Genomic DNA, 22,721 nt, shown 5'->3' with positions numbered 1-22,721 from the left:
TAGAAGGATAATACTGACACGATAGAGGGACTATAGCTTAGTTTCCTTCTAGTTACAGCAGCTACGCCAGCACCTTAGAAGGAGAAAGTCCTGATGGACTTGTAAGTATAAAGATGCTTTCCAAAGGAAAGACTTAAATTTATTAAGAAATTTCAAACATCAAGACTGTGGGTTATGCCAGGTCCAATCACCTGTCAGTTCTCATGAGATCATACCACCACAGGTATTCATCACATCTCCCAGTAACTTGAGGAGTTAGAGATAATCTATTATAGTGAATTATATCACTGAAAGTTTGCAAATATACATAAATTAGAACTTTACTGAAGTTGCAAATTGCTGTCCGAAAGCAGAGAAGTATTTTGGATAAATTTGTGAGCTCAAACCCAAATTTGGCGGAACATATACATACTTACACTAAGAGTTTCACCTTTTCAATACAGATTGACTAGGATTCTTCTCAAAAATGCCTGCAAGATGTATGTCTATATTCTTTTTATAATCAGAGCCAAGAAACAGACATTTCTAAGACATAACAGATGTCCATAGAGCAAAGCGTCAGGATAATGCAAACCATGCCTTAGGAGTTCCTATCTTTAGCAGTGATTAGACAGTGTTCAGATGATTAGTTTGGATTTAGACATCACAGACACTTAAAATTAGGTGAGATGAATCACAGCATTTATGTGTATTACTTAAATTTTATTATGTGCCCATGAATCTACTGTGTTATATTCAGAGAAACTGCAACACAAAGTCACGTAATTACCAAGAATCACAAAGTTACTCAGTATAAAAACAGACTTAACGTGTGAGTTAATAGACCCAGGCTTCAATTTCAGATTATGCTGTGTCACAACCTTCCTAATCCCAGTACTTCTCATGTTTAACCTCAAGCGATAGGTAAAACTTTCCCTTTCCTCTACAACACACCCTTTAATTGCCTATGTCATCATCGCTTTCCTCACACTTTCAAAGCAATCTCATGCTGTATATAATGCAGTATGAAACTGCATTACAGAGGTAATATAATATTGATAAATATTTTTCCAATTTGTGTTTTGCTTGTAGAGTTTATGACTATTAGGGAAACTACTTAGCCATGAAATGAGAGCAGATACTGGATAAGAGATAAGTTCAGACACAGAAAATTAAAAAGAAGGAAAATTAACCTATTCTTGCTGTTAAATATACCAAATAACAGATATGGTGGCCATCATCTTGATAAATGCTCCTACCTGAAGTGTTTAAAGTAGGACTCTCCTGCATATGTTAGGAGTTAGTTGCACCACTGAGATGAGTAACATAATCACATTCCACTGTGGACATCGGAAATATCAGAAATAATTGTTTAATTAGTCAAAACTAGAAGGCGTTTTTACACTTTGCAGTAGATACTGATGACCTACAATGCTGTGAGCTGCATTTTGTTTCTCCAAAGGTTAAAGATGCACAAATTGTTCAATACTTTGGTGGCCAATTATAAAGAAACGGCAAATGCTCAATAAAACAAAAGGAGGAAGACAGCCCCTACAGTCTTCCAAGCTGCAAAGGGTTACCACCCGTCTCTTCCCAAAATAACTAGGAAAAAATTCTTACTTATATGAGATGCCCAAATGTAAAGGTTTTGAGGATACTTTGTGGAGATCTGGCTAAATGTAGCTTTGGATCTCTTTTTTCCTGTTCAGTAAAGGAACATAAATACATATTTCATAGTTGGATTTTGCACAAAGTATTGTCCAAAGCTTTGAGGTATATTCTTTCACTATTTGAAGAACAGAATGAAGAACCTGAAAGAGTGTCTCAGGCAACTCAGTCTGGCACTGCTTAACAGGTTTCCAGGAACACCAGGAAGCAGGAAAACGCCACATCGTGTTCTCTCTTTGCTAATTTTTGAAAGCAAAAGTGATCCAAAGGGAGGCTAGAAACTGGGGAAAAATTCTCCAAGCTCCACATGGGGTTTCATTTAAACACACTGCGGGGATACTTGCAACTCTGCAGCTAAGACCGTGAAAAACCACAAGATCACCTGTGTGACTACCACATTTATCCTTTGCAGTTCATCATGAAATGCAATACTTGATAGTTTTTATCTTTTATTATTTAAAGCGGATTGTCACACGGCATGTCATATCCATCATTATGTACTCACTCTCACACTGAACAAGAGAAAGGAAAATTTGGAACATGCTCTGTGAATGCTTTAATATTCTTTCAAAGAAAGCAGGTTTTGTTTGAATCACTCTCAACTGTTCTACCAGTTATTCCACAGGGAGAATATATATGTCTTCTTCTAATAAATTATGTGAAATTATGTGCATAGAAAGTGGAGAAAGTCATTTAAAGGTTTTGAACAGATTTTTTACTAGTTTATATGTCCCATACAAATTACATTTAAATGTCGATTTGGGAAAACAACATCTGCCCAGAGTAAGCTGACATTTTTCTTCTTTTTCCATTTTGCTAATCAACCACTACCTGAGCAATTATTCACTATGGGTAACCACATTTGATACAGCGCTTCTTTTTCCTTGGAGAGTCCCAAAGCAAATTCCGTGTAGTGAGGTCACTTCCACTACTGACCTCAAGTGTATTACTCCAGTTGCTGATGTCACACACCAGTAAGGAATCTTAAATAAGAAATGTGCAGACTAGCTAATTTTAAGTCAAAAGGACCCTTATACGGAGATAATCTTTTTAGATCTTCTGCATAATGTACTCTCTATAAACTCAATGCTCCTTATAGACAAATTGTCTTGATTTGAAGATACCAGGTAGATCATACTTAGATCAAGATTCTCAGGTGTATCACGCCTACACAAGTAGGAAACATCTTACCTTCTTACCAAAGACAAGGAAGCATCTTCACTCACACACACAGAGGAGGAGCACAGCTTTCAGACATACACACGTCTCTTCACCTGCACTGAATCACTAACTTAATTTCAACAGTAAGGGAAAGTCAATGCATTATATGGGAGGCTGCACCTGTGTGTGCACTTAAAGTATACATGACGGGATTTTGTTTCTTTGCTGCCTAGATTCTCATCGGAGCAGTAATTGCAATGGGTGTTCAGCAGACCGAGATGGTCGCCTCCATCCTGGTGATGAGCTGGTGTATGTAGATGGGATTCCAGTGGCCGGCAAAACCCACCGATATGTGATTGATCTGATGCATAACGCTGCCCGAAACGGGCAAGTGAATCTTACTGTGAGGAGAAAGGTCCTGCCCACCGGTGAGTGAAGGCTGGGAAAGGTGAAAGGAAAAAGAGCTCTCAATGCTGGCAGCACAAACACTGCCGTTCTAAAAAAATAGAGAAAATTAAAATCAAAGTGAATGTTTGTATCATTTAAAGAAAGAGTAATTGTGAATATGTGTCCCTCATTTCTGTGACAAAAACGCTACAGCTGAGTGTTGTTTCCTTCAAAAGTGGAAACAATATTGGCAACCCCAGTGTGGTGATCATGAGTGCTCTGGATTTGTTCCATGCTGTCTTGGTCTGTGCTGTCTCCTCCCGTCCCCTTTTGGGACAAACATTCACCTAAGTCAAAGCTGTTAAAGCTGACCATGTCAATACCTGATCAGAGAAAGGCTCGAAGACTGTTAACTGTTTAGGGCAGGAACTCATTTCACTCTTGTTTGTCTTAAAAGCCCATTTCTGGTCTCACTGCTGTCACTTGGAGTTTTGCCCCCCGACGGCAACACAAGCTGGCTGAAAACCTCCTGCATGGCACAAGCGATGTGCCACGGAACACATGGAACATCCGTCCCCAGGAGCAGGGCCGGATCCTCCCTTCAAACAGAAACTTTCAGAAAATAAACCTAAAACAATATGAAGAATCTGGAGTAAATCAAACCTTTAGACTAGCTCGGTCTCAACTATTAAAAAACACCGGAACCTGGAAAAATGTGTGGCAGCACCTATTAAAGCTTTAATGGGAGAATTTGCTGCCGTTCCATTGCCACCTTTGCTTACTGAGGAAAGAAGTTTATTTAAGAACTTTTAAAACACTCGTGGTGAGTACACCACGCTGAGGCACCAGAAATGAGCAAAACCACATTCCCAGCCTGTCCTGTCTTCCGCCTCGCCGTGCCCCAGATCCGCTGTCGCTGCCTGCGCCGTTCCCCTTCGCTCCCCTGCCAAAAAGCCGCCCTCCCACTCACCTTCGTCTCCACAGTCCCCCTCCCACTGCGGCACCGCAGCTGCCTGCCTGCCGCGCTCCTGTGGGACTGACTTTCTTCTGTTACCGACTCCAGAGTCCTCCGGCCAGAAAGGGCCCCCTCCGCCCGGCGCGACACCCCCTCGCAGCTCCCCCGGCGCTCGGAAAATGGCCGATAACCAAGGTAACCCGCCCAGCGCTTGCGATTAGCACCTTTCCCGGGTCAGCCGGCTGTACAGACTGCAGGCAAAATTAGCAAGAGGGTTAGCACAGAGAGGATGCCAGCCTTCGCTGCTGCTTGTTAAATATTAAATAAAAGGGCCTATTAGACGCTCTGGTCTCCTGGCACAGAAAATGAAGCAAGCTGGTAAAACACCTGGAGTTATTCTTGGGCCTTGCGAGTGCCGCACCGGGGAGTATAATGTGTAACTCATTAATGTTTAAGCGTTTCTGGAGCTGAACGGGATTTTAATTTGGTGTGTTACAACACAAGCTTTGTGGAAAAAATTTAAAATGACTGATGTTGGGCATGACTGAGAAATGCAATACTAACGCGTCAGGCCCACTGATTTTATGTGAATGTCTCGCTGGCGTGAATGTATACAACTGAGGCATCTGGGGCTTTTCTTACCCGCCTGATAGCTGATGTAGTATCTTAGCCCTCACCCGGAATCGCCATTTTGTACAGATGCTTACCCCGATCTGGAACAGAAAATCACCATTCACAAGCTCTGGAAAACTATTTGACTAGGAAAATGTGGTATTTGGAACAACACGGATTAAAACGCCATCTTTTTCACAGACAGAAACAAAATGCAATTTTTCTGATTAATGTCTATGGTACAACTGGCAATCGAATAGCTGTTTGAACTTTTCCTCCTTTATCTTTCTTTTCCTATACTTAATGGCATTCAGTTGCATTCATTTATGGTCAAGCCAGCTCTTGGTCATTCTGCAGGGTGAGATAATTCCCTTTCTGTTGCAGCCATTCTGACATAAACGGTATTCAGTTTTCTGAAACATGACAGCCAGAAAATGAGATCTCTCTTGTCACTGACTATGGCATTTAGTTCCAGATTTGGTTCAATAACTCCTGAAGACTTTCAATTCTAATGCAGGAGTGTAATAATTGTTTGTTTTTCTTCCTCTTTATTCTCTCTAATCACTTTATTTCATAGTTGCAGAAGGACTGCTAAAGGACACACCTGACTGAGAAAACAACAGCTTGTCTTGGATGATGTTTATTTTATTAATATGTATACACTGAAGGTCTAATTTGCAGGATGTATGTGTGCATGCGTAAACTCTTCACATGTTCAGTAGAACGACTGCCACTCTCGTCGCCCCAAACAGAAAACATATTACCTATATTCACCTGAAAGTTTTGTATTAAAACTGTCAATAAATACTGAGTTGTGTAAACAACTTAGATCTGCGAGGCATATAAATCTTTTTTTCCCATCTGGATGTGTAACTGCACTGTTTTCAATTGCCAAAATGCTTGTATTAAAAAAGTGTGTAATCCCACAAGATTTAACTTGTTCCCTGTTCTTGTTACTATAAAGCAATACTGAAGTGTGGATGGACTCCATTTTCACTTCTGCCCTTTCCAACTCGCCATACCTGAGCATTTTCAAAGCCTTTAAATGAGCACTGCTTCTGTCATGACACCCACAGAAAAACTGTTTGTGATTATTTTTCATTGTATAACTGCTCTGTTCCATGAACGTCTTTTAAGCACGCTAATCAACTTGTAAGAAGAACATTATGCAGTTAATCCTAATTACTCTATGTTAGCCGCCTGCTTAAATTCTTTTAATCCAAACACAAATAATTTTATATTGGATTAGACTGTCACATTTTCCTCTTAATGACAGATCAACCAGCAGACAAGGCAATTGTGCTTGCTAACACTTTTGCAATCCAGATAGCCACTGTTTCCTACTTTCCTTTCCTCTCTTTTAGATAGCTAAGCAGCGAGTGTTCATGCTTGCTTCATCTGATTGCCCTTGAATGTTTTGCATAATTGTGTAGATTCCTGTCTCTCTGCATCTATTACAGCTCCTAGTTTAATACTTGCTGTAGTCTGGGCTGTAGGCAGCCAACTGTATTCATGTTGCATTAGCAAATGTAGTGTAAGTCACAAAGCCACTGAGCAAGTCAGACTGTAATACTGGTGTGAATTGCGTTGTAGGAGAACCGTGCCCAGAGAATGGCAGAAGCCCAGGCTCGGTGTCTACGCACCACAGTTCTCCAAGAAGTGACTACACCACTTACGCTAACAGTAATCACGCTGTCTCTAGTAGCAATGCTACACCCCCCGAGGGCTTCACTTCTCACAGCCTGCAAACCAGTGACGTCGTGATCCACCGCAAGGAGAATGAAGGCTTTGGCTTTGTTATCATCAGTTCCCTGAACAGGCCTGAATCTGGGTCCACAATAAGTAAGTAAATCACGTTTTTCAGCTTATATTTTTCCAAGTTCAATTCTAATTAAAAAAATAAATTAATTAAAACCTGACACCTGCTAATTAGTCACTGCACAGATGAAAGCTGAAGAGACTCTCAAGATTGCTTCCAAGGGCATCATTGGCCAGTTGTGTCTTGGACAAAACCAAAGGTTATTCTGGCCTCTGAGGTTCTGTGCTTAAGACACTCATTTGGCTCTCAGAGTACAACAGGATTCACCCACAAAGTAGATTTTCTCTGTTCTTATATCCCAAAGAGATATCCTGCAAGCAACCACCAGTTATATGAATAAATTATTCCTCCACAAGCAATTGAATTTTTTTTTTTTTAAATCAAGATGAAGTTCAGGAACTTGAAATAAAAGCGGAGATCACAGCAAACCGTATGACAGCAGCTGTCCAGTTAGGGCACTGCAGAAGCAACTGGAAAATGGGAAAATGGGTTAGACAGATGTCCGGGGAGGTTGATTTTTTAATTAGCTAGACTATACATAGTATAAAAGTTATGACATAGTATAGGGAGATGGTGAATATAGTGTCAGGATCTGCCTTTAATGATTACAGTTCGCTTTCTGTCCAGGAAACTAATGTTTGCTGGGGCTCAACTTTACTGCACCTAGTGGCATTTGAGATGTCCTAGGTACCTCTAGGGAGAAGTTGGGCAGATTGTGACCTAGGACCAACAGAAGACTCAGAGCCCTTGGAAGGGGCAGCTTCTGGCACAGGGGTGCCCTTGGATGTTTCAAATGGCATTTAACTAACTCTGAGCTGAGCCCCTTGGAAGGAGGAAGCATAAAAAGCTTTATGTAGGGAGACGTCCGCACCTCCCACCAAATCCATCTGAAATTGTGAATGCTGACCACTCCTGAAAAACCGAGGCATGTGAGAGCATTTGTTGTTTTGCAAGTTGCAGCGTAACGCAGTTTGTTCTCTGCATCCAAAATATGTTTTGAAGGAAATGTTCTTTTGCCCAAAACTGCTTCCTGAGGAAATAAAATAACAATTTCAACTTTTTCACTCTTCTAAATTCAAAACAGAAAAGCAACTAAGAGAGTATAGAAAAAGCCATATTTCACAGTAGCAAATGATCTCAGCGAACTTCTTTGCAGTATTTCATGACCATGCAGTTATTGAGAATTGCTCTTCATGTTACCTTAGCTGAACTTTAAAATTCCATAATTGCCAGAATTAATATTGTAACAAAACCATGGATAATTAGCCTCTTGGGACTCTGAGTTTTCACTTTGTTGAATATAACAGCCAATTGAAAGTATTTTGCAGAAGATCAGACAGGAAAAACAATAATCCATAGAGGACATTGGGGTACATACATATTAATCAGTTAAGTCAGTCATGAATTTTTCAAGAAAATTATTTCACAGATAGGGTTGGTGGCTGGGGTAGATGAAGAGGTAAAGAGGAGAGGAGGTGAAAGAGAAAATGCCCAAGCAACAAAAAGTTCTGTGGCTGGAGTATTCTGTAAGGACAACAGACCCAGGTTCAAGATCTTGTTTTGCCTCCTACCCACCAACATGTTCCTGAGGTACTTTTCTTTCTCCCCAAGCAACTACATAGGTAGCCACTGTTGAATCTCAGTTGGACACCTCCAATAGTAAATGAAAATGACAGTCTGCTGTGTAAGTGACAAGCAAATTTATTCAAATAATAACTGCATTGAATTTCAGTGATCCCAAAGGGCACCCAAATCCTAAGTTTAGAAGAACAGCAATGAACTAAAAAATGACATTTGCTGTAGACAGCAACAGAACAGAGAAGAAATAACCCTTTCTATGTGAATTCTGAAGAAAAAATAAACTGAAAACTACATACTCTGTCATTAGTAATAAAAACAGGCTAAAAATCATTGGTTATTTGTAGTTTAAGGGAGGTTGATTTTCTTTACTTATTATTTATTTAGGCAAAGTAACTTGGGCTATATTAACAAGAGCATAGCCAGTAGCCTGAGGGGAAATTATTATCGCCTTTTACTCAGCATTCATTAGGACCCATCTAGAATACAGCATCCAAGTTTTGGACCCTTTGGTAGAAGACAGAACAGAACTTCATCAGCAGTCACTGAGACCTCCTGAGGTCCATTCCAGCTTGAAATAACCTGAAATTCTTTGATTAAAATGCACAATCAGGGCTATAAAACATATTAACAGTACAAAAGTATCAACTGGACGTAGGCGGTGTAAATGTCCAAAATACAACTTACATCAGTATCAAAATATGGATCTGCATGGCGTCATGTCAAGCACCTTGGTAGTCACTCACTTCTCATAGCAGTAGTATGTTAATTCGGTGAAATGTTGTACTACATTTCCAGTGTTTCTGGTTTCAGAGCCAGTGCACTTGTTGCCAGCTCATGCATCCCCACGTGGCATAGAATGACGCTGTGCAGACATATCCTAAACACAGTTAAATGTTAATATTGTAATTGCAAGGCAACTCTGAAAGAATCAAAATGGGCAAAATAGGTCAGAAAAGGGACTATCTTGTGGTGCCAGAACATACTAGGAATAGCATAGCTTAAGAAGTTGTCTCACTGGGAGCATCCTCAGGGCAAAGTGAAAAAGAGTTCCTTTGATTTAAGAATGTTTATTTTGATAACTCTATTCCCCTCTCTACTTTCTTGTAAAAGCAAAAGACTTGAGGACTTGGAAGTGTAAGTATCATCTTCGCTTTTACTCAAGAAGACAACTAATCGTGCACTGAAATAATTTTCCTTATTCTTGAAATCACACTTATAAACTATGTTTTACAATCCAACAAGTTACAACAGCTCTTGCTCAGTGCAGGAGCGTGAACCTTGGGTCACTAGGCGCTTGTGCTTCAGGCACTGTTAAAATTGAGGTAGTCATTCAAACAGAGGTGCTACTGGTCTCAGAGCTGCAGGTTCATGGGTTTGCTGCTTTGCAGTTGACCCAAAGCTCAAGGGGTTACGCAAAAGCTCACCCTCTGGGTGTTTGCCAGGGGAGTTAAAACCAGCTCTGGGTGTGAAGCTGTAGGACCACCCCATGAAGCCAGAGGAGTAGTGCTCCAGCTGAGTCTCAGATGCCTTTCCCAACCTCCCTGATGGGGTGTGCGCTGCGCTGCTCTCAACATAGACTATTAGGAGTCCTTCATGCTCGCCCTGACCTGGAAAAGAGCTGCGAAAGGCTCGGGAGCTCCCAGAATTGAGGATGACATTCATGCTCCAAGGCTTAAGGTCTTGGTCAATTTTTCTCTCGACATGCTTTGCAAGGGGGTCATCATCACTGTTGATTTACAGACCTGTCTTTGTCTTGCAGAAATTTTCAAAACACTAAGAGCAGGGTTTTTCTTACCCTTGGTACAGGCACAGAGTGAGGGCAGACTACAACCATAGTTAGGGAATAGACTATTTTTTCACATTTTGTGATAGGCAGCACTGTTGCAACTGTCATTTAAATAAATTACTATTAAGTAGTTAGAAGCCAGCCTTTAAATCTGGATGTAATTTTGACTTGCTGGTACTTGCTTAAACATCCAATTCTTGTGGCACATTTCTTTTCCTGTGTTCTACAATGGTAGAAATTTTTTCTCCCCTGGTCAATGCATTGCTTGGGATGTTCTCTAATCCAGCCCAGGGATTATCTTGCACTAGACTACAGTTCTGATGTGGGACAGATCAAGAGTGGAAAACAAGTGACAAGGATTGAATAAAGAGATTTCAAAGGTTAAAGCAGGGTCATAGACAGGTCAGCCATGCTTCAAAATTATATCTGTAGAAGAAGATAAAGTGTATAAATAAATAAATATGTTTGAGTGGTACATCCAGGAGCAAGTCATTCTGGCTAGCGCAGAACCCAGAGGATGTTAGAGTGCTAAGAGATTAAAAAAAGAAAATTCACCTGGCCAGGCTCCTGACCTGTTCCTAATGCAAGGATCAACTTCCACTGCCCCTAAAACATATCATCATGCTCTTCCCCAGACCCCATCCCAAAATTAAAGGGTGCTTTCGTCTCATCCTTTCTCCAGACAGGCCACCTAAGTTTGACCTTACTCTGTGCTTTTGTTATGCAAGCTACACATAGGTTATCAAAATCGTGTCATCTCCAGTGGTATTTCTTTAAGGGACTCAGTGTCACATTCCCAGCTGAATGCTTGGAAGCTACAAACTCTAGTGTTTCTGGACTGCTTTGACCTTGTGGCTCTGTGGAGACTCTCAGGCAACTGCCTTTGCCCCCCAAATTACCAACACCTTTTAGATGCCTTGGTTCAGTGACAGAGTTAAGCAGCTAAACTGAGCAAACTGCAGCTTGTTTCTGAAGCCCTCTCCTGAGTAATATCTTCATGCTTCCCTGAGAAAAATCCTTGCAGCGTGTGTGGTTCGGCAAGGAAGGGCTCCTCCTGGGGCTGTCCCCTCCAAGTCCCCAGCATCCTGCGGCAACACGTGTGGCTATGGAGATGGAGCTGTGCCCGGGGTGGCATTGCCTCACACAAGAGTACTAAGTGTCACATTACAGCTAAAATACTGAAACTGAGTTAATTTATCTACTCATTGCATGAAGTTTAGGATAACACTCAATAGCGTGTGTCCTCTGCAGTAAAACTCCATTCTTCTGCAGCTTTTTAGGGTATCAAGATAAGTTCACTACCTGCATCCCATGGGAAAACACTTGCAACCAACTGGAAATGGCCAAAAGGAGATTTCTGGATTAATTTGTCCCAGAACTTTATGGAGTACTCTTGTCCCTGACTACTTCATATCTTCCTGCTGCTTTTACTTCGTGTGTTTGGGATGCAGCTTCCTCTAGGAGAATAACTTATGCTTGCTTGTAAATCTCTTATCACTCTAATTTCTGTAGAAAGAAACCATGTGTTGTAAACAGATCATCTTAACTGGTAACTTCCAGTCAAATTGGAAAACTGGTGATATTTCCATGAATTTTACTGTAGCAGATACTGTCAATTAGCACAGTTATATAGTGTAAACAAACTGAAAACACAGGCATAATCAATAAACAATTTTTAAAAAATCAAACACTGAAGACTGTACAAACTTTTTATGATCTTCCTCCCGTTTATCAAAAGAGGAGCTGTAGATTTAATTTACCCCTACACTGCATATGCCAATGACTGCTAGACTTTCAAAACACGATAAAACAGAGTCTAATGAAAGGAGTTTTTCTCATTTCTCAAAACATGAGGTTTTAACTAAAAACCATAAACCCAAGATAAGTCTCTGCTGACTGCAGAAAACAGCATTCTGAAATAAGTCCCATTCAGCCCCAGAGTTTCTCTGAACTCCTTGCAGTTTAGAGATAAAAAGCAGCTTACTGATCAATGATAACTGTGTGATTTGAGACCGTTATTTCTGCTGCAATTTCACCCATGCTCCTTCCTGGGTAAGAAGGTGCCTGGGGACACAATTTTCTGTGACTAATCTGCAAATGTTAAAGAAAAAAGAGCTTTGGAAATAAGGATGTTCATCTACCCCAGCTTGGAGGTCTTTGGAATAGAGCAGTGAAAACTCACCAGCAGCATGACTCCCCTGTGGAAGATACTTGTGGCTTGTAGGCAAAGGATCTGGTTTCTCATTTCTACTTGGCTTTGATATTCAGGTTTGAGCTGTTCTTCTGCCTCTTCAGCTATAAAAACAGACTTTCTAAGCCTGTTTGAATGATAGTATAATTTGGAGCTAAAAGAAAGTGTTACAAGATTAGTTTTTCAAATCAATATATGTAATTCATAATAAGTAACTGTAAGAAGTGAAAAATACCTTTTTTATATCACTGAAAATGCATTGCTGCAGTTTGCAGTCATGAATTACTAAATTGTCTATTTGATATTTTTGGAGTATAAAGCAAGGAGAATCTCAGCCACATCGCTCCCCTCTCTAGGTGACTTCTGTCCTGCAACATGTTCCTGAATAGGTCATTTGGACCTATTGGTACTGCTCTTGTGTTTTCTAAGAACAAACTGTGAGTTTTCTTAGCACAAACCTGGGAAGGGAACCAAGGTTTTTCTAATGATTCCATAGGGCCCATTTTGATCTCAGGAGAAGACGGAATTAAGGTACCAAAGTTCCATTAATTTTTTCTTAGATCTTCAGATTTCTAATTTACATGCATTCCTTCCCACCTAGCTTCTTATGCCTGTGAAAAATCATGCTATGTAATATTTACTTGCATATTTACTTGCTCCATATTGGCACCCAATGGGATGTTTCAATTCATAGGTTCATTAACCTTATAAACAAAAGGGATTATTGTCATCTGCAACTATGCAGCATGCCACAGATTTCTGTTTTTCAAATGAGCATCACAAAAAATAGCCCACTATTTTCAGGAAAATATTTTGTCTTGATTCTAATATTCACCCTGATAGAAAGACCACCATACTCAAGCTTCCTACATTTTAGGTTTCAGTAACAATGAAATTACAGATGTTTACATTTAATATATTCTCCCAATTAAAATCTGACATGCTGGAGCCTGCTGGTTGAATGAAAACTCTTGCACCTTTGGAGAACAGAGTATATAATAAATATTCATGTGATCAGCAGTATAACATTGAGAAGGGCAGCTGGCTCAGGAAGGTTCATTTTCTTGGTTTACTATCTATATCCCTTAACATTAGAAAACATTGCAAGAATTTATCTGCCAAAGGGTTTAACAGATAACGTAGAGGTTAGATTTTTTTCCCCCTTAATTGATCATTTTTGACATTTATCTACTATATTGGGAAAAAACAGGAAAGTTACTTTCTAGAAAATACAGTCTCAACAATTACGACTAAAAGAACTGAACAGATGTAAAAAAAAAAAAGCTTGATGTAAACTAGGAAAGCACTATTTGTTGGTAACATCTTCTTAGAATCAACTATTTCCAACATACAGGTCTCCCGAGTGAGGATAAATAATTTTTATTTCCAAAAAGTAAGAGGCTGATAGAAATACAGTGTTAGAAGCAGTATCTGTATTCAGCAACTGCTCTGGCTTTGTGTACAGCTGACCCAAGCATATGGACCCTCAGGTGTAAAGCCACAGAATTTACTCTTCCTTTTCTATGACAAAAAGGTGTGGGAAGGATGTTAATTTGCATCAGGGAGAGAAAAGTGGGTGATTTTATCAAATAGAAATATTATTATAGAGAAAAATCTGAATACATACTTATCAGTAAGTTATTGAAAGCAGACCCTACCCACTTTCTAAATGGAAAAATGTTTTTTAAATCATTTTTTCTCTTTATTGTTTAATTTAAGTTCCCTTTTTTGATAATGAGCTTAGAGCTGATCATTGCATAATTAACTACCTTTTGGGAAAGCATCAGCTGCTAGGTGCCAGCGCTGCGTCACTTTTGTGTTCTTGACACAAATGCTGTAAATCTCTGAGGGATATTTAGGGGGAGAGGTTGAGGGCTTCAAATATCTTAGAAGCTTTTGTGGTCTTAGGATTCAAATCTCCCTGAAGTCACAAATTTTTCATGAAACGCACTGCAAAAATATTAGATCCCATCATAAGATTCATTGTCAGGAAATGCTTCTGTGGCATTACTGTTCTTGGCTAGGTTTTTTGGGATCTAGGATTATAACTTCTGCCTTGGAAGGATTTTTTTTCCTTATCTATCCAAGGTAGATACCCATATGTATCACTCTTAAGTATCACATTTTGAATGACTTGATAGTATTAGAGAAAAAAATCTATATGTCTGTTTTGAAGGACTAGATGTTTCATATACGTATATACTGTATCACACTAATTTCCCATATTTTCAACAATTTAAAAAAGCTGTATAAACCTCCGTTTACCATAATATTTTTCCCTTGAAGTCTCATCCATTGTGTAGTCTGAGAGAACTAAGAAATTAATTGACCTGCAAAGGGGCAGCTTGTTTTCTATGCTCAGTCTTAGCGTAAATAATGGGGTTCCCGAAAAAAAACCCCACAAATCCAAGTGTTTCTGTATAGCCTGCTAATATTAAATGTTGCTCAGGTTAACTCCGTGTTTTGCAATAAGTGGATCAAATTCTCTGCAGAGTCTAATCCAGTCACGTGCTGCCACTGTTCAAAATGTACATATGTTTGGAGAACAGCTTGTGGCAAATTCTTAAAAGAGGTGTGAATAGATTAGTAAAAATGTTTAAGGGCGAGTGGAATCATTTATCACCAGTCAGGTGATGCGGGACGTCCTTTAGAAGGTTCCATTACTAAATGCTCTGCTTAGAAAAAATTACAACACTGAAGATGCAATTTAAGAAAAAATATGATGTGTTAACAAAGCTGTAATTAAATGCCAAACATTGGAGGTTTCTTCCTGAGAAGAGACCTGTGATGCTGGGAGAGATCGAAATGCTGCAGAGCCCCATGTGGTCCCTGGCCATCACCAGTGGCAGAGAGGACAGCACCCACAGCAAGCAGGGACCTTCCCCAGGCATCTCCTCCACTCTCACAGCCACAACTTTCTGACTTAATCAGCAGTGGATCCACCCCCGTGAATTCGCCTACTCCTTTTTCTGAATCCTTTCGTTCTTCTGGCCCTCCAGAAGGTTGCCTCACCTTCCCTTCTCCCAGCTGCAGACAGAAAGCTCATGGACTATTTTGAACAGAGGCTGTTCACTGCTTCTGGCTGCTGTGCTCTGAATCTTTGCTAGCTCAGTGCTATGGCTTTTGAGTGGGGGTACTGGAACTATCAGCAATACTCAGACTTCAGGTGCACAGTACTAACTAGTAACAGTTTGTTTTATTTGTTATTCTTTTTCAAAATCTTAAAAATCTATTTACTGTTTTACTGAGTTTATGTTTTTAAGAGAAGCAGGCACACTTATTTCAAGATCTCCTGAGTGGCAATACATAATTTAGGGCCCATCCCTGCTTAAGCTTAGGCAGGGTTAGTTTTTCCCCATGTGCCTCGTGAAGGATCTTGTCTGCCACTTCACTGAGCCCACTCCGTACTGACAGTTTTACAGCTCTTCCACACCTGCTTTAGATGTGACCATTCTGAAAGATAAAAATTCTCCATTATTCAAATTCACAGTTCATTTCTGCTTTTGTTCCTTAGCTGTTACCTAATTAATCCCCTATGAGAGTATCTCCTTATCCCTTCACAGTAAGTATTTCACCACCAAAGGCTCTTAAAAATTAGGTTTTCTAATATATTCTAACATGTTCATATTTTCATGAACAACCTGCATAACCTACATCTCTTAGAGGCACTCATGCCTGTAAATAAATCCTTAAATAAATCCTCCCCACCCAAGGCAGCAGCAGGGACCATGGTGGCCAGGATATTGTGGTTTAGGAGGAGACTCAGGCAGAGCTCCACTGAGGAGAGCAAACAGAGACCAGAAACTCCTCAGGATATTACTGGGAGAGAAGGAGCTAGGAGATAAACTTCTCATATGATCTAGAAATTAACCAAAACCAACTTCAGCTGAATGTTTATGAGTAGTAATCCACTAGATTTTCCCATGAAACCCTGATATCAGATACCAGTGGTCTGCTTTGCAGAGATTCAGGTTCCTTCTGCGAAAGCTTTCCACACCCCACTCTGCAGCAAGATCGTACGACATCACATTGCACCGATCAACCTCAGAAGAGGAGCATTAAATCCTCAAAAAAACGAAGTGCAGTAGAAAAGGTACCTTGACAGATATGTGCTTTGTTCAGGTCACCTACTGTTGATCCTTTCATAGCTTGGCAGGACGAAGGGAGCTGCAGTGGTAGCAAAACATTTAGAGTAGGTATCTTTATCGGGAAAGTAAAGGCCATTTGGCTTAAGAGGAAGAAAAATGGAATACAAAGTTCCTCTTCTTTTTCCTTCCCCTCCCTTTTCCCAGGATTTGTAGCAGAATGGGACTCTTATGGCTTTCCCACCTCCAGCTTTGATTTTAGCAGACATCTGAAACAGGCAGACATCTGCTCTATTCACTTGTCAGGTGCAAGAAATCCAACAAAAATTGTTCTGGCAAATTAATAGGATTTCCCACCCACCCCCCTCACTACTGAGATGATGTCTCTGCTTAATTATTTAGGCTAGCACAAACATCTTCTTTAGGGTTAGCAATGGCAAGCATGGGAATTTGAACTACGGCATCTCAGCCATACTACTTCTCCTTTCCTCCTACTAAATTTCTTTCATATAAGGCAGTCTCATTTTCAGATCACCACTGATGTGTAGTACAGACATAGTAATTTCAGACAAATCTTTTATTACATATACCAGAAACAGGTATGTTTTAGTCTTAGTTTAAATGATTCTTGGTGATGTTTTAGGAATTGCTTTGATGTGAAAGGCTCTGTGTGAATGTAAACCATTTCAGCATCAAGGTAGTCTTTTACTTGTTTATTTACTGATAGGCATGCGTGGTGGTGATATATCTGCTTCGAGGGTAAAATAAACCCAAGTTTTGTACAAAGTGTGGCTATTCCTATTTAGCATATTTTAAAACATAAAAAGGTTTAGACATTGTGACATAAACTAGGTGCTTACTTCCTAAGCAGCAAGACATTTCTGAAGTACGCTAGTTGTGTCTGTATCACTGCTGTAGTTTAACCTGGCTGGCAGCTAAACATCACACAGCCGTTGGCTCACTCCCCGCAGTGGGACAGGGGAGAGAATCAGAATAAAGGTAAAACTCGTGGGTTGAGATAAAGACAGTTTAATAGAGCAGAAAAGGAAGGGGAAATAATGGTAATGATAAATGAATATGCAAAACAAGTGATGTACAATGCAATTGCTCACCACTCACTGACTGATGCCCAGCCAGTGCCCAGCAGCGGCTGCCGCCCCCCAGCCAACTCCCCCCAGTTTTATTGTTCAGCATGATGTCATATGGTATGGAATATCCCTTTTGCCAGTTGGAGTCAGCTGTCCCAGCTGTGTCCTCTCCCAGCTTCTTGTGCACCCCCAGCCTGCTCACTGGTGGGCCAGTATGAGAAGCTGGAAAATCCTTGACTTAGTGTAAGCACTGCTCAGCAACAACTGAAACATCAGTGTGTTAACGACATTATTCTCATCCTAAATCTAAAACACAACATTCTACCAGCTACTAGGAAGAAAATTAACTCTATCCCAGCCAAAACCAGGACAATTACTAAAGCCATAATTTAATTTATATTCTTGGCTGAACTATAGTTGTAAAGAAGCATGCACTTTGATTACGGCTTGCACTTCAGAGTACTCACTTATATTTTTAGTTCTCAGAAAATTAATTTTTAATGCTGTAAGCAACACTTGTGTCCATACTAGAAAAAAAAGTCACTCTGAGGTATATGTGTTATAACTTTGCATGAGATGTGGAATCTGTGTTTGTCACTGTCACCTTCAGGGATTATTTATCAGAAGGCTGAGAAATTTGTTCTGCAATGATGGAATATTCTGCACACATGTCCTCTTACAGCTTTGTTTTATATGAGCTTTTAAAGCCTAGATATTTCCCAAAAGAAGCTTGATAAATCTTTTCTTTCATCTTTTCTAAATTCTCTTTAGATATTAGAATTTTAAGGATTTTTTTTTTTTAAAGAAACACAACTTTTCAAACATCAGTTGCAGATGAATAGAGAGGCCAAGCAGATTTGTGCTAAGTTTGCCAAGACTGAAGTGTAGGATCAATTAGGGATACTCAGACACCATTAAGCTATTTTAGAATATCTAGTCAAATTTAATTGTGGTAAGCATATTTATGAATAGGAGAGAGAAAGAAAAATAGCATGCTGTTTGGGGAGCCTAGATATAGAGAAAAGAAGATTCAGCTATATTATATGCATTGAGTTAAAAAACAGAGCAGAATTGGGAAGAAATGCTGGGGGAAAGATCAAGAGTAATATTTAGAAAATTCAGTGGAAAATAAGGGAAAAAAACAGAACAAGAGACTTGATGGAGTGTACAGAAAAGTGGAGAACCACAGAGAAGAGCAAAAGGAGAAACAAAGTTGATCTGTAATGTTTTGAAAATGGGGATGCCTATTTAATGTAGTCAATGTGTCTATGCACTCATAATTAACTGTAAATTCATGCTGGCATGAATCTAGTTAGAAATCTGCACATCTCAATAAATCTTCAGTATGGTTTCTATTTATCGGTTAACATATTTGAATGGAGGAGGAGAACAATTTAGTGAACGCTGGGCATTTTATCTATTTGTATATAAAATAAATCATGTTTGTTGTGCTTCTTTTGCAACACACAAATAAAGAAATTCTGTAAACTAGGAGGTGGGAGGCAATTTATGACTACTACTTATTGTGCAAATTTATCCCCTTCACTGTTTTAATGCCTTATTGTTCTCCTGATCTGTTTATTATCTTGTTACGTGCCAGGTTTGCAAACTAGCTGAACCATAAACTGATTTTGGACTTCATCTATATATGCCATGTATATATGAACATCTGGATTCTGAATTTTTAGTGAAATCTGTACTGTGTTAATGCAAATGACATCAAATAAGAATTTATATTCTTATATGTTTATATACAAGCTGTTTTTTAATTTATATAGAACTTTCTTCCAAATCAACTCATTTTCTTTTGCTTGTGAACATCGCCACTTGTTTCAGTACATGTTAACTGTGACTATTGTTCCTTGTCTAGCTGTTCCCCATAAAATAGGGCGGATAATTGATGGAAGTCCTGCGGATCGCTGTGCAAAACTTAAAGTTGGAGACCGGATCTTAGCAGTGAATGGCCAGTCTATTATTAACATGCCTCATGCAGATATTGTGAAGCTAATTAAAGATGCAGGTCTCAGTGTAACTCTTCGCATCATTCCTCAGGAGGGTAAGTCAATGGCCCTTAAAAACAGGAAGAAAATTTGAAGGAGCCTCCAATTAGCTTGAATTATGTCACCGCTTGAAAGAACATCTTTTGTTTTGCTTTCTCAGCTGTAACACAGAGCACACCAAAATTACAGCCTTAGAACCAGCTCAAAAAATATCTGAATTCTTGAAAAGGTTTCTAGTTATGAAAATAGCATTTAAAGCAAACCTGGAGAAACCTGAGAGAGAGCTGAGTACCAGAGAGTCAGTGTTAATGACTTTTGGAAGAATTGTCTTCTATGCAGAAAAGCACACTACAAGAGGGACAGGTTTTGAGTTTGTCGTGGTTTAACCCCAGCCAGCACTAAGCCCCACGCAGCCGCTCGCTCACTCCCCTACGGTGGGATGGGGGAAGAATTGGGAGTGTAAAAGTGAGGAAATTCATGGTTTCAGATAAAGACAGTTTAACAGGCAAAGCAAAAGCCGTGCACGCAAGCAAAGCAAAACAGGGAATTCATTCACCACTCCCCATGGGCAGGTGGGTGTTCAGCCATCCCCAAGGAAGCAGGGCTCCATCACGCGTAATGGTTTCTTGGGAAGGTGGATGCCATCACTCTGAACATCCCTCCACCCCTTCCTTCTTTATATACCAAGCATGACGTCATATGGTATGGAACATCCCTTTGGCCAGCCTGGGTGAGCTGTCCTGGCTGTGTCCCCTCCCAGCTCCCTGCGCCTCCAGCCTGCTCAGGGGCAGGGCATGAGAAGCTGGACAGCCCTTGACTGCTCAGCAACAGCTCAAAACATCATCACATTATCAACATTTTTTTCATCCCAAATCCAAAACACAGCCTCACACTAGCTTCTATGAAGAAAATTAACTCCAGCCCAGCTGAAACCAGTACAGAGTTCATTCCTTTATATCCTGCTATAAACCAAACCAGATTTGGGCAAAATGATTCACGATGACTGCAGTGGCTGTCAACAGCCATGTTCAACTACCTGTGACAAAAAGTGTTGTGAAGGAAAAGTCCAGATTTGGTAGCTTCTTCCACATGTATCATTATAAATGCACAAGGCAGGAAAGAACTGAACCCTAAATTATGTCCTTTGTAAGGTGAGGATAAGGGAACAGACTCATTATTCTGGTCATTACTCCACAGCTAATCAGTGAAGATCTTTTGATGTTGGTTTCATGGGTTTTGGGGTTGATTTCAGGGCTTTTTTTCGTTTAGCGATGTGCTGTACTGGTGTATGAATTTTACGGTATTAATGAGTCTGTGGCTTTATATCTCAGCACAAATACCATTAGAGCTAGGGATGTCACACAGCAAGTAATGTAATTACTTAATGATCTGTGCTACAGCTAGATGACCTTCACCTTCCATTGCTACATCCAGCAATGGGACAAGAAAATAGTCTGACACTGGCCGTGGACTGCAACTGGGGGAACTTATCTACTTTGTTAAATGAATTCAGTGAAGGGAAAAACACAAACATACACAAGTTCAGAATTCACATCAAAGAGCTGCTGTATGATCACTGGAGGTTGGTTTTGCAAGCATCTGCAAAGTGTGATGCTGCATGCAGTCTGTGCAGATTATTAGGCCTCACATTAGCAAATTGCTAATAGGTCAGTGTTAGAGATGGATACCTTAAATTAGAAAGAAAGCAGAGGTGCATCGGAGATACAATGCTGCAAGATGTTCTCGCGTGCTAGCGGTGAGAAATGATTTGTGCCCAAGGCATGGCTTCCCCGTGTGAGTCTGTGACACTGGACACCTCATTTGCCTTCTGATATTAGCTTCCCAGCTTATGAAATTAGGAAAAAAGTCTAATACCTCTGTAATGTTCTTTCAGGTGAAAAACACCATATAAATGCAAAGCAGTTTTAGAAGCAGTTTATGATTTGACTAGTTCAACCATAGCTATGAGAGTAATGTAGAAATGAGGGATGACGTTCCCAGTCTTCGTCTCTGAAACTTTGCAACACAGAAGAGACTCGCAGATGCAAAATTGGCAATTAAAGCCTTAAGCATAGTAATTACACAGACAAGTATTGCTTATGCCTGCACGAGGAGTGTTTTAAGTGCAAATATACAAGTTTTTTGACAATTAAGCCTAAATTGAAAAGATTTTTTAAATAATTATAAGCATAAATTAAATAAGTAGAGAGCCATTAGAAATGTGCATTCATAGGGGACAATTTCACATGTTAAAAAATGAAAAATAAAATAATTCAGAATTCAAGCTAGATTAAAATATAAAACTAGGCAAGATCTGGATCCTGCATAGTTACTGCTGTTAGGGATGCTCAGCCATACACATGTCCATTCTGGATGCTTTGCTGCATGCCACATGTGCCTCACTCATTCTATTGGAAGCAAGAATAAAAAAATACAATGTGTACCTTTGCTGTTGATAATGCACAAGCAATCCTGCAGAGCCCTGTCCTCTTTTCAGGGTGGAGTCTCTCTCATTTACGCTTCTTAATAGGTAAACGATGAGCAACATAATTGTGCTGGTGTGTTTGGAGAAATATATTCAATACGAGCTCAGGGCCAAATGTGTCTTCCGCAAGCGCAGCGGGAAGCCTGAAGGAAGGTTGGCATCCTTTATTTGTAATAAGGCCACATTTCCTACCCCGGCCTCACTCTGTCTTTTTGAGTTTTATGTTGTTTGGAAAGAAGGGTTCTGGTTTCTGCAGTGTTCCTATGTGAAACCCTGGTCATTTGGCACAATACAGTGAAATAAAACATCGGTTTAGCTGGTTAGTCAGAACTTACTGAGATTGGTTTTTCTGCTTGCAGTCCCCAAAGATTTAAAAAAGACAAGAAAGTCTTGTTGAGCTCAAAGACAGCAGAAACTAACACAAGCACACCAGTGTTTTAGCTTTTGTGACAACAGTCTGCCATCCCATAACAATCATGAAAGCAACAAAATCATTCATTCTCTCAAAATTAAATATCAGTTTTCAAATATCAGTATTTCTAGGCTTTAAAAGAAAACATGAAACACGGAAGCCATTTGCTTTGTTCAGCTGGGTTTTAAATAACGGAGGTGCCAACCGGAGTTATAGAAATGACCAAGATTTCAGAACTCACTGCTATCAAAAGGAGCCCATTAGGTTCAGATGTCTTAAAACCTAATTATAACCCAAGAGAGTAAAAGCGACAAAGCATAAATTTTCAGAGGTAGCGTGCGACCAGAAATGATTATTGTCTACCTTTGCCCTTTGCTAAATGCCGCGCCGTGACAGGTCTTTAATCTCCAGCTTCCCATTACGCAGAGCTGAACAGCCCGGCCTCGGCCCCCAGCTCGGAGAAGCAGAGCCCCATGGCCCAGCAGCACAGCCCTCTGGCCCAGCAGCACAGC

The 22,721-nt window shown here is 40.0% G+C and overlaps 1 protein-coding gene across 1 annotated transcript in view; it reads left to right on the top strand.

Moving 5' to 3' along the window:
* MAGI2 (membrane associated guanylate kinase, WW and PDZ domain containing 2) overlaps positions 1–22,714 on the top strand; it is a gene marked incomplete at its 3' end in the record, with an annotated part of 78,954 nt that extends 56,240 nt beyond the window's left edge. Inside the window, 6 exon segments of the mRNA XM_010289038.1 lie at positions 3,042–3,071; positions 3,074–3,236; positions 4,259–4,345; positions 6,356–6,604; positions 19,183–19,368; positions 22,636–22,714. Coding sequence (XP_010287340.1) covers positions 3,042–3,071; positions 3,074–3,236; positions 4,259–4,345; positions 6,356–6,604; positions 19,183–19,368; positions 22,636–22,714 — 794 coding nt within the window.
* Between the last annotated feature and the right edge of the window lie 7 nt (positions 22,715–22,721).

The sequence above is a fragment of the Phaethon lepturus genome, unplaced genomic scaffold (genome assembly GCF_000687285.1).
Source record: "Phaethon lepturus isolate BGI_N335 unplaced genomic scaffold, ASM68728v1 scaffold14076, whole genome shotgun sequence".
Classification (NCBI taxonomy): domain Eukaryota; kingdom Metazoa; phylum Chordata; class Aves; order Phaethontiformes; family Phaethontidae; genus Phaethon; species Phaethon lepturus.
Note: the sequence above shows the minus strand (reverse complement) of the source record. Positions and strands in the feature narration are given on the sequence as shown.